Source organism: Mustela nivalis (assembly GCF_964662115.1).
Source record: "Mustela nivalis genome assembly, chromosome: 1".
Classification (NCBI taxonomy): Eukaryota; Metazoa; Chordata; class Mammalia; order Carnivora; family Mustelidae; genus Mustela; species Mustela nivalis.
This window is the reverse complement of record NC_139020.1, coordinates 104,943,528-104,956,067: the sequence shown is the minus strand read 5'-3', so window position 1 is coordinate 104,956,067 and position 12,540 is coordinate 104,943,528. Positions and strand designations below refer to the sequence as shown.

Genomic DNA, 12,540 nt, shown 5'->3' with positions numbered 1-12,540 from the left:
GTACTCAGCCATAAAAAAGAATGAAATCTTGCCATTTACAATGGCATAGATGGAGCTAGAGAGTATTACCTAAGTGAACATAGTCAGAGAAAGACTAATACCATATGATTTCACTCATATGTGGAATTTAAGAAACAGAACAAACAAGCAAAGGGAATAAAAGAGAGAGAGGCAAACCAAGAAGTGATCTGTTAACTCTAGAGAACAAACTAATGGTTACCAGAGGTGAGGTGGGTGGGCAGGGATGGGGGAAATCGGGCGTGGGGATGAAAGCGTATACATGTTGTGATGAGCATGGGTTCATGGAAGTAGTGGGTCACTATACCATACACCTGAAACTAATATTACACTGTATGTTAACTAACTGGAATTTCAATAAAAACTTCAAAAAAGGGAACAACCTATTGATATAAGCAACGGCATTGATAAATATCAAAAGCATTATTTTAAGTGAAAGAAGCTCCCAAAACTACAAAGCTTATGATTTTATTTAAAGGACATTCTGGAAAAGGCAAAATTTCAGTGTTAGAAAGCAAATTGGGAACTGGCAGTGGATGGGGTTTGAGACTAACCACAAAACTGCAAGTGTCATGGAAGTGTTCCATATCTGGATTGCAGGAGAGGTCACAAGACTATACATTTGTCAAAGTCTTCTCTTGAAATGGATGAACTACATTTTGCATAAATTATACCTCAAGGAAACTAAAATTTAAAAACTTTACTTGAAAATATTCCTAAATGAAAAAGGTAGTAAACTGTGATTTAAAAATCTGTCATGTAAATTATTTTGTGTCTCCCTGAAAATGTTTTTATTAAGATATATTAACTGAATTAGGAAAGTTATATGATCAATCAATCATAGCAAAATAGGTAGTGAATTCAGGATTTCAGATCCTAGGCCTTACCAATTTCTCCAGCTCTGGTACTTGGGCTTGCGGCCAACACTTGATACAAGCATGGAAGAAAACCTCCACATATCTTTCAGGCATTTCAAATTCATTAAGTCCAAAGGAGAATTAATATCTGTACTCCCCCATCCCTCACCATAACCCTGTCCTACCCCCTCATCTCCCAAGAAACTGGTTTCTCCTGATTGCCTACTGAATATATAAACCACTATACAGCCAGTTAAGCAAGTCAGAAATCTAGGAATCTTTGATGCTTCCCATTTGTCTTATCCTTCACATCCAACTACGCAGTAAGTCCAAGTTTAAGGCCAATTTGCTTCCTAAAATATCTTTCAAATCCTTTCACGTCTTATTATGCCTAGAGTCACTGCCCTAATTCAAGTCTCCTTTAATCTTCCTATTCTTTTAAGATTTCATCTATCTGAGAGAGAGAGAGAGAGAGAGAGAAAGAACAGGGGGAGGGGCAGAGGGAGAGGGAGAAGCAGTCTCCCCACCGAGCAGGGAGACCAATGTGGGGCTCAATCCTGGGACTCTGGGATCATAACCTGAGCCAAAGGCAGACACTTAACCCACTGAGCCACCCAGGCACCCTTAACTTGTACTTAGATAAGTACAAAAATTTGCTAACAGATCTTCTTGCCTTTAAAGTTGTCTTATTTCAACCCATTTTCATACAATAGTCAGAGGGAATTTTCCTAAACTATAAATTGTGATATTCCTTTGCCTAAAATGTTTTAGTGGCTATCTACTGCTCCAGCGTAAAATCCAAACTTCTCACCATAGGTTACAAAACTCCATCTTCAGCTACCTCTTCAGATTTGTTTCTTACTATAGGCTTCCGTACACTTTGGGATGCGGTCATACTGATTTCCGCCCCCCCCCCCCCCAATTCCTTGAGCCTACCGTGCTCTGTCTTGTTTCCAGGTCTTTTTACATATTTTGTCCTCCTTCCAAGAATATTTTTCCCTAACCTTAACCTAACTTCTATTCATCCTTTGAGACTCACGTGGACATCATTTCCTATAAGAAACCTTCTTTAACAAACCTCCCATGAGATTCTCTCGTAGGGGTGAGCGCGGCATCCTGCACTTCTCCAATGGCATCACTGCATTGTGCATAATTACTGATCTCAAAGTCTACATCCTCTTCATTCTCCACCAACACAGGCTTTAGAGCTTGTAAGGCAATGGTACACCCCAGGCAGTACAGACCATGTGATATACTAGGTGCTCAACTATTTGTCAAGCAAACGAGATTGTACTATAGCCTCATTGTCAATCCTCGTAACATAATTTAGATGTCAGCACAATTCCACATGGTCTTCAGTGCTACCAGAGCCCTTACAAAAATGAAAATGAGTTAGAATTTTTTGTTGCTCTACACACTCTTTCTGTAACCTGCTCATGATTTTCTCTTTCTCATTTTCTACATGCTAGATAGCAAGTACCCTTATGTTCTCTAAAGCTTCTTAAACCAACTAGGTCGGACTTCCACTTCTAAGTCTCTTCTCCCTTCTTTCTGTGCAATTAAAATTACCACTTCTGATGTCAGATATTCAAATAAACCAATTAAAAGTATAATATAATTGGGAATCTTTTCCTTCTCACAGGCATTTTTTAAACAGTTTATTACATTATTCAACTTATAAATGTACGATCATTAGAGAAATTTGCCCCATTTCACAGTTAATCACTAACAATATTTAGGTGTATTTCCTTCTGGTCTTTCTTCTCTAAATACCTCGTATATATAACATTTGTGTGCGTCTTATACATTGTGAGGCTCTGGCTTCACTAAACACTGTAATGTAAACTCTGATCATGTTATCAAAGATTTTTTAAAAACATTATAATCCTATTTAATTGGAACGATATATTATATAATATATATATAATTATTCCCTTGGGAGCATTTGCACGGAGAACCTGGCTCACTCAAATCCATCTTTAATTAAATATGCATAACATCACTTTTTTAGCAGGAAGCTTCCGTGTTCCATTTAGACTCCAGTGACTTCCACAATCATCACCACTACAAGTCCGTCAGAGCCTTCTTCCATATTCAGTATGTCAACTACTATAATTTATGAAACCAAACATGCTACACATATCTAATACTGCTTTAACTTTTTGATAAGGATGTGGTAGAAAGAGACAGACACAGGGGAAGATGGGAGGGAGGATTGGAGGGGGGATGGGAGGGGGGAGTGGGAGGGAAGGAAGGGAGATAAAGAATTAGGAAATATGGGGGGCAGAACAAAATTAAACATGCTAAAAATTGTACCTGCATACACATCCTTCTTTCTATTAAAAAGAATTTATCACCCTGTTTCCTCTAAAAATACCTTAAAACCATATTATCTCTTACCAGTGCCAATACATTTAGAAATTCTCTTGTGTCAAAATGTAGCAGAGTCCGAACATAGGGGTAGATTTCTTCCTCGGGGGACGCTTCTGCTGAATGCAAGCGAATCAGAAATTCAAAAACCTGCAAGTTGAAAGAAATGTTGATTATTTTCTCTCCTTACAAAGTATCTTGCTGAAGCAAGGATTCCCATTTGGACAAAATAAAGGCAGGTCAAATTTGGCCTAAATTGCTACCACTTAATAACTTTTCTAACCTGTCTCAGCTCTAATTCCTGGCGGCCGTGATGAGGGGGGAGGCTCTCTGCTACCACTGCAGACAGCTCCTGACTCACATGTAACCCTCAATTACAGTTCCTCTTTCTTGCATTTAACAAGAAGTGATCATAAAAATGCTGTGGAAATAGCACCAACCTGGTTTTTAACCAAGGGAACAAGATCTTCAGGGATATCACCAAGGGGATAGGCTCGGCCCGCAAGACAACAGCTAGGAGAAAAGAAAGAGAACAGAGTTGGTGACTTGTAGTGGGCTGACTTCAGGTAGCACACTGTTTCTCAAACCCAACATAGTCATTTGATTTTTAAGCAGGCTCAGCTTTTGTCAGGTCAAGTTCAAATTCGATCAAGGTGAGAGCCCGTTCAGAAACTGGGGCCAACAGGGATGGTGGTGAAAGAACACATCCCGTGACAGAGTAAGCACTTTGATTTCTCCTCATTTTTCCCAAGAAAAACCCAGGCTGCAGAAGTGGACAGAAAGGAATGAGAACATCTGAAGGTCTCACACCCAGCACCAGAAAAAGCCTAATGGCACCACTGTGCTATGATTTACCGGCAAAAAGCCTAATGTTCTCAGGGACTTTGAGCCAGTGGCTCTAAGAACAGTGATCAAAGCCAGGGAATGAGCTAGGCTAACCAGTGTGTGGAAAATGTCCTCAATAGGACAAGTCTTCAGGGAGAGGAGGACCTGATGAGAAATTAACTGCTCAGTTTTACTTCTAAATCAGACCTTCCTTATAGCTAATGCTTTATGGGTTATGCCTTGTGGGCTGAACTATAAAGATGTCTTCTGAGTATGTCCTCACTGGCAGGGGTGGGGGGTTGAGACTGATCTTTTTTTTTTTTTTTTTTTTAAGATTTTATTTATTTATTTATTTGACAGAGAGAGAGATCACAAGTAGGCAGAGAGGCAGGCAGAGAGAGAGAGGAGGAAGCAGGCTCCCTGCTGATCAGAGAGCCCGATGCGGGACTCGATCCCAGCACCCTGAGATCATGACCTGAGCCGAAGGCAGCGGCTTAACCCACTGAGCCACCCAGGAGCCCCGGTTGAGATTGATCTTAAACGTCTTGAACTAGTCATCAATTCTGAACGTTGGATTAGGGACAGCATCTTCTAAGAAGTGTAAAGTACAGATAATAGAGTACCAGGCAGGTGCTGTACTGTTTTCAAGAATCAATGTAACAAGTGTGAAACAGGTCTCAAAGCTAACTCTGAAACTAGATAGGAGCTACAATAACACTCTGGCAGGTTCTGCCATCTTCCTGCCTGCTAGTCTAGCAGCCAGTCATCTGTCTTAAAGTTCTAGCAGGACACAATTCTGAGCCTGCACAGTCTCCTGTTTGGAGAGTAAGGAGATAAACAGTTCACAGCTTAACCTCTGTCACTAACTTTCTCAAGATCTAAACATATCTCTTGCCCTTTTATATAAAACAGAGACAACACATATCGCAGAGCTGACAGTAGTAAATGTAAAATACTCCACCGCCAGTCTTTCTCAACCTCAGCCTTATTGATATTTTGATAGAGACAATTCTTCATTGTGTGGACTACCCTGTGCACAGGAGGACGCCAACAACATCTCTGGCCACCACCCCCAAAATGCCAGCCGCATCCCTCCCCCAGCCCCAGCTGTGACAAACAAAAATGACTCTAAATATTGCAGAAACTCAGGGTGGGAGGGGGGGTTCACTGAGGGGGTACAAAATCACCCGCAGTTGAGAATCATACTGTACATGCGAACATGGAAACATGGAAAGCACTATACATAGAGGAGATGACGACACCTATAAGAATACGGTGCGGGGGGTTGGGGGAGGTGGTTATGGAAGAACACAAATAAGTTTTTTTAAACAGATCTCTTACCTAATATATACAAGAAGCTTGTTGCCCATAACAACTTGCTCATCTGAAATAGAAAAAGTATCTTCAGCAATTACCTCTGAAAACCTTTTCAGAAATACAATCTTAATGTGGAAAAAAATAAAACTTGGCAATTAAGGTATCTCCCTAAATAATACACAATTTGAGATAAGACCACTTTAATTCTTGTTTTTAGAATTTCCGTTAGATTCTTTTCACAGATACAGAATCCATGAGTCAAACAAGGTTACAGTAGAAGGCATACATCTGAGGGTAGAGAACCATGCACTGGTGGCTTAACCAGTAGCTCGGGACCAGGGGAAGGTGTAGAACAGGCAATGAGTTGATGAGTTAAAGACCAATTAAGTAGTATTAAGGTATAACTATAATGTCTTCTCATTTGTAACATGGACTCTTACTACTTACTGTGCTCTAGGGCTGAGAAAGCAACTGTTCACAAGTATTTAGAGTAAGAGACTAAGATTACTTTTAGGCCAAGGGGTTAGGGGCAACGTAGAACAGAGCAGGAGACTCAAGAATGGATCAAGTGATCAGTAATTCTTATGGTGTGCAGATTATAGGAATCTGTAATTGGTAACAATGACGATAAGCTGAAGTTTTTATTTTTGATACATGAATAACAGGCATAATGCAAGCAAGTGTACCTCTCTTAATCAGTAATCTTTTCTAAGTACTCCAAATCTATGCTGTTTGAAGCACTAATAAACTTGAATTGCTCAAAATTATACAAATAATTACATACTGCTTCAATTCCTTTTTGAAACTTTTAAAAAATTAATAAACTTCATTTTTTAGAGAAGTTTCACTAGGTTCAAAGCGAAATTGAGAGGAAGGTATAGAGATTTCCCATATGCCCTACCTCTACACCACACAATCTCTTCCTCTATCAACATCTGCTCCAGAGTGGTACATTTCCTATCATCAATGAATCTACAGTGACACATCATCACATGAAGTCCACAGTTTACATTAAGGTTTACTCTTAATGTTGTGCATTCTATGGATTTTGGTAAATGTATGCTGATGTACAAACACTGTGACTTTAGATGTACACAGACTCTAAAGTTCTCCGTGCTCAGCCTATTCATCCCTCCCTCTCCATCAAACCCTAGCAAACACTGATTCTTTTATTGTCTCCATAGTTTTGCCTTTTCCACAATGTCATGTAATTGGAATCACAGAATATGCAGCCTTTTCAGCTGGGCTTCTTTCATTAGTGATATGCATTTACGTTTCCCCCACGTCTTTTCATACTTTGACACTTCATATCTTTTTAGTGCTGAATAATATTCCACAGTACAGATGTACCACAGTTTATCCATTCACCTACTAATGTACATCTTGGTTGCTTCCAAATTTGGGGAATTATGAAGAGAGATACTATGAACATCTGTGTGCAGGTTTTTGTGTGGACAGAAGTTCTTCAACTACTTTAGGTAAAAACAAAAGAGCATTAATTACTGGATTACACAGTTTAGTTAGAAACTGCCCAACTGTCTCCCACAGTGGCTGTACCATTATGCATTCCCACCAGCAACTAATGAGAGTTCCTGCTGCTCTACATCACTGCCGGAATTTGGTGTTGTCAGTGTTCCAGATTTTAGCCATTCCAACAGGCATGTAGTGGTATCTTGCTGTTTTAATTTTTACTGGCCTAATGATGTTGCACATCTTTTCATATGCTTACTTGACCTCTCTGTATCTTCTTTGGTGAGATGTCTATTCAGATCATTTGTCCATTTTAAAAATCCAGTTGCTCATCTTATTGCTGAGTTTCAAGAGTTCTTTGTATACTTTGGGTAACAGTCTTCTGCAAATATTTTCTCCCAATCTGTGGATTATTTTCTTTCTCTTAATACTGTCTTTTATAGAGCACAAGTTTTTAATTTTAACAAAGTCCAGCTTATTATTTCTTTCATGGATGGTACCTTCTTTCCATTGAATGCTTCCTTATCAAAAAATTCATCACCATAACCACAGGCAATTGGGTTGTCTCATATGCTATCTTCTAGATGTTCCCCTAGTTTTGCATTCTATAATTAGGTCTAAAATCCATTTTGGACTCATTTTTGTAAAGGGTGTAAATTCTGTTTCTCATTTTTTTTTTTTTTTTTTTTTTTTTGGTGTATGGATGTCCAGTTGTCCTAGCACTATTTGTTGGAAAGACTACCTTTGTCCAATGCATTGTCTTTGCTTCTTTGTCAAAGTTCACTTGACTATATTTGTGGGAGTCTATTTTGGGGCTCTCTATTCTGTTCTACTCACCTTTTTTTTTTTTTTTTCCAGTACCACCCTGTCTCAATTGTTGTAGCTTTTATACTAAGTCTTGGGTAGTGTCAGTCTGCCAGCTCTGTTGTTCTCTCAATATAGCTCTTCTGTGTCTTTTGTCTCTCCATATAAATTTTAGAATCAGTTTATCAATATCCAAAAAGTAACTTACCTGAAATTCTGATTGGGATTACATCTGAATCTGTATAACAAGTTGAGAAAAAAAAAATGATATCTTGACAATACTGAGGTTTCCATTCCATGAACATGGAATATCCTTCCGTTTATTTAGTTCTTTCATCTTTCATCAGTTTTGTAGTCTTCATCATATAGATTTTGTTCATATTTTGTTATATTTATTCATGTGTCATTCATTTTTTAGGGGGCTAATATAAATGGTAGTGTTTGTCATTTCAAATTCCACTTATTTATTGCAAGTATATAGTAAAACAATTGCCTTTCATATATTAACCTTACACCCTGCAACTTTGCTAAAATTGCTTATTAGTTCCAGGAGTTTTTTGGTCAATTCTTTCAGATTTTCTATATAAATGATGTCACCTAGGAACAGTTTTGTTTTTTCCTTCACAAACTATATAACCTTCTTTTTCTTTTCTTGTCTTTTTGTATTACATAGGACTTCCAGTATGATGTTGAAAGCAACAGTAAGAAGGGGACATCCTTGCCTTGTCCCTGATTTTGTAGTAAAGCTTCAAATTTCTCACCATTAAGTAGGATGTTAGCTATAGTTTTTTTTAATAGATGTTCTTTATCAAGTTGAGAACATTTTCATCTATTCCTAAATTACTGAGAGCTTTTTTGTGAATGGGTGTTGGATTTTGTCAAATGCCTTTTCTGGATCTGTTATTATGATCATGAGATTTTTCTTCTCTTCCTTATTGATGGGATGGAATACATTAATTAATTTTCAAATACTGAAGGAGCCATGTATACCTGGGATAAGTCTTATTTGGCTGTAGTGGAATAATTCTTGTTATACATTTTTGTATTCAACTTGCTAATATTTTATTGAGGATTTCTACATCTATGCTCATGAGAAACACTTGTCTTTTCTTTCCCTATAATATTTTTGTCTGCTTTTGCTATTAGGGAATTAAGTGGGCTCACAGAATAAGTTATAAGTATTCCCTTAGCCCTACCTTTTAGAAGAGATTATAGAGAATTGGTGTAATTTCTTTCTTAAATGTTTGGTAGAATACCAGTGAAACTCATCTGGGCCTGGCACTTCTGTTCAAGGTTATTAATCATTAGACCCAATTTCCATAATTGATGTAGTTTTCCATAATTTCCGTAATAGATGTAAGTCTATTCAGATTGTCAATTTCTTCTTGTGTAAGCCTTGGCAAATTGTATCCTTCAAAGAATTAGTCTATTTCATGAGAGTTATCAAATTTGTGGATACCTAGGTATTCATAATGTTCCTTTCTTCTCCTTTTAATATCCATGGGATCTGTACTGATGTCTTCTCTTTCATTTCTAATATTAGTAATTTGTTTCTTTTCTCTTTGTTGGCATGACTAGAAGGTTAATCAGTTTTACTGATCTTTTCAAAGGAATAGATTTTCAAAAAAAGTCAACACTTTTTTCTATTGATTTCCTGTTTTTAATTTCATGGATTTATGATCCAATGTTTATTATCTCTTTTCCTTGCTCATTTTGGACTTAATTTGCTCTTCTTTTTCTAAATTCCTGAAGTAGAAGCCTTAGAGTATTGATTTTAAATCTTTCTACTTTTCTTATTTATGCATTCAATGTTATAAATTTCCTTCAGAGCTGCTTTTGCTGCATCTTACATATTATGAGTATTTTCATTTAATTAAAAAGAATCTTAAATTTCTTGAGATTTCTCCTTTGTTTCCTGTGTTACTTAGAAGTATATTGGTTAATCTCTATGTATCTTTTGAATTTTCCAGTGTTCCTTCCCTTGTTGTCTAGTTTAATTCTACTGTGGTCTGAGAACAGGCATTGTATGATTTCTGTTCTTTTAAATTTCTTAAACTGTGTTTTATGGCCCTGAATGTGGTCTATCTTATTAGTAAATGTTTCACGTGATCTTGAAAACAATGCGTAATCTGTTATTGTTGGATGAAGTAGCTCACAGATGTTAATAATATCCAATTGAATGAAGGTTCTGCTGAGTTCACCTATGCCCTTACTAATTTCTGCCTGCTGGATCTGTCCATTTCTGATACAGGAGTGTTAAAATCTGCAACTGTAATAGTGGATTTATCTACTTCTCCTCACTATTCTATCAGTTTTTACCTCATGTATTTTGGCACTGTTATTAGGTGCATGCACATTATGGATTGTTATGTCTTCTTAGAGTATTAATCCCTTAATCATCATATAATATCCCCTTTATCCCTGTTAAATTTCTTTGTTCGAAGCTGGCTCTGTCTGAAATTCATATAGTTACTCCTGCTTTCTTTTGATTAGAGTTAACTGTGGTATATCTTTCTGTTTCTTTTTTTTTTTTTTTTTAAGATTTTATTTATTTATTTGACAGAGAGAAATCACAAGTAGACAGAGAGGCAGGTGGAGAGAGAGAGAGGGAAGCAGGCTCCCTGCTGAGCAGAGAGCCCGATGCGGGACTCGATCCCAGCACCCTGAGATCATGACCTGAGCCGAAGGCAGTGGCTTAACCCACTGAGCCACCCAGGCGCCCTATCTTTCTGTTTCTTTAATGTGTCTTTATATTTAAAATGGGTTTCTTATATACAAGTTTTAGTTGTCTTTTTCTGGATCCATGTTAATAATCTCTTTTAATTAGTATATTTATACTATGGATTAAGTGATTATTGATCTATATTTGGATTAATATCTACTATATTATTACTGTTTTCTATTTCTTGTCCATATTTTTTATTCCTATTTTTGTCCTCAACACTTTTTTTGCCTTTTGTGATTTTAACTGAACATTTTATCGTACTCTATTTTTCCCTTTTCCTAGTATATCAATTATGCATCCATTTTTTAGTTGTTGCTCTCAAGTTTGCAACACAGATTTACTACCAATCCAAATCTACTTCTAAATAACATTATAATGCTTCACCGGTAGTATAACTATCTTATACTAACAAAATACTCTTAATTCCTCCCTCCTGTACTTTGTGTTCGTGCAGTTATTTATCTCATTTATATATGAACATATACACACACAAAGTATATGTACACACACTATCAAATCCATTGTTGTTATTATTATCTTTAACTATTATTTGACAGATGAATTAAGAATAAGAAAAACAGAGGTTTTCTTACACCAAACTGTTTGAATCTTGTTTGTGGTGTGATCAGTATCTGCTGTGTTCAGAAGGATGCAGGAGAGTGGGTTCATGACCTCAGCAGCCTTAAGGGCAGAGCATACCCCTCCAATTAAACCTCAGGATTGTAGTCCAGGCCCCAGTGCTGCAGCATCCCTTGCTTCATGCTCAGAGGATGCCATTTGCAGCGGCTTATGGCAGGGCAGTTTGTCAAAGTGGGGGCACATCCCAAGAAAACCAGAGGGCATGTTTCTAGAAACTACTGTTGGAGCTGAGCTCTTGGTTTCTCTGCAGGATTCCAGAGTTCTGGCAGCACACTCATTCCTCTAAATGTTGGCTGCCATGCTATTATCTTTGAAAAGACTGAGCACCCCTGAGAAGGCCCCCTTTTTCCAGTAAAAAGCTTAGGTCCTAAGCAGTGGCTTGTTAAAGGGGGACCAGGTTGGGTTTTCTCTAGTACTCATAGTTTCCCTGCTTGTCAATCAAGTTCCCTCTTGAGGAAGATCATTTCCCTCACAAAGCCCAGATCTCTGCAGACCAACTTAGCAAGGGGCACTAACAGCCATCCATGCCCACTCCTCTGTCCCCAAAGCCCAGTGTTTTTTGCAAAGAGATAAAACTCCCCCCACGGGGGCACCTGGGTGGCTCAGTGGGTTAAAGCCTCTGCCTTCGGCTCAGGTCATGATCCCAGGATCCTGGGATCGAGCCCCGCATCGGGCTCTTTGCTCAGCAGGGAGCCTGCTTCCTCCCCTCTCTCTCTGTCTGCCTCTCTGCCCACTTGTAATCTCTGTCTGTCAAATAAAATAAATAAAATCTTAAAAAAAAAAAAAAAAAAAAAACTCCCCCCACCATGTTTAGCAAACATCAGAGTAGGGGAAGAACCAAGTCCATTCCTGTCCTTATTTCCTCTGTGAATTGAATTTCCAAAACTGTTTCCTACATGCAACACAAAGCTTCCAGATCCATAAAACATCCCAAGGATTAGGGGAGAAAAAATATTTTTTTGTTTTGTTTTGTGTTTATTTTTTCTGGACTTCAAATTTTGCTATACCATAGAAGCCCAGAAGGCCATGTGTTCTAATCTGCCTGCCTGATTCCACGCTGGTGTCATTTCTGTGTTCTTGGCATTGGAACTGCTCTCCTTTACAGTCCTGTTCAAGTTAGAGTCACGTAAACTCTCTGGCTAGGAGCAGCACCCATGTTGTTGGTGAATAAGACTGTGGATCTGGATGCCAAGCCACAGGCCTGATGAAATCAGCTGCTGTGTATCAATAATCATTACTGACAATGATAGCATTCTGAAAAGCTGCAATACTTACAGTACATTTTACATTCTTTGGGAAAAAAAGAGTAAGAAAAATAAATGTTTTTGTTTTATCTTCACTTATGAATTCTCTGATCCTCCTTTCTGGATCTGAGTTTCCTACCTATATTATTTTCTTTCTCTCTAAAGAACTTCTTTTAATATTTCTTGTAAGAGTTCTCCTGGCATCAAATTCCCTCCATTTTGGTTTGTCTGAGAAAGTCTATTTGTCTTTCACTTTTGAAGGACAATTTTA

At 37.9% G+C, this 12,540-nt stretch overlaps 1 protein-coding gene across 3 annotated transcripts in view; it reads right to left on the bottom strand.

The window, feature by feature from the left end:
- VPS8 (VPS8 subunit of CORVET complex) overlaps window positions 1–12,540 on the bottom strand; it is a 246,408-nt gene that overhangs the window by 131,912 nt on the left and 101,956 nt on the right. For all 3 annotated transcript variants that reach the window (XM_082693431.1, XM_082693433.1, XM_082693432.1), the window contains exons 25-27: window positions 5,412–5,454; window positions 3,686–3,758; window positions 3,276–3,395 (exon numbers count right to left, since the gene is read on the bottom strand). In XM_082693431.1, coding sequence (XP_082549557.1) covers window positions 3,276–3,395; window positions 3,686–3,758; window positions 5,412–5,454 — 236 coding nt within the window. The remainder of the gene's footprint in view (window positions 1–3,275; window positions 3,396–3,685; window positions 3,759–5,411; window positions 5,455–12,540) is intronic.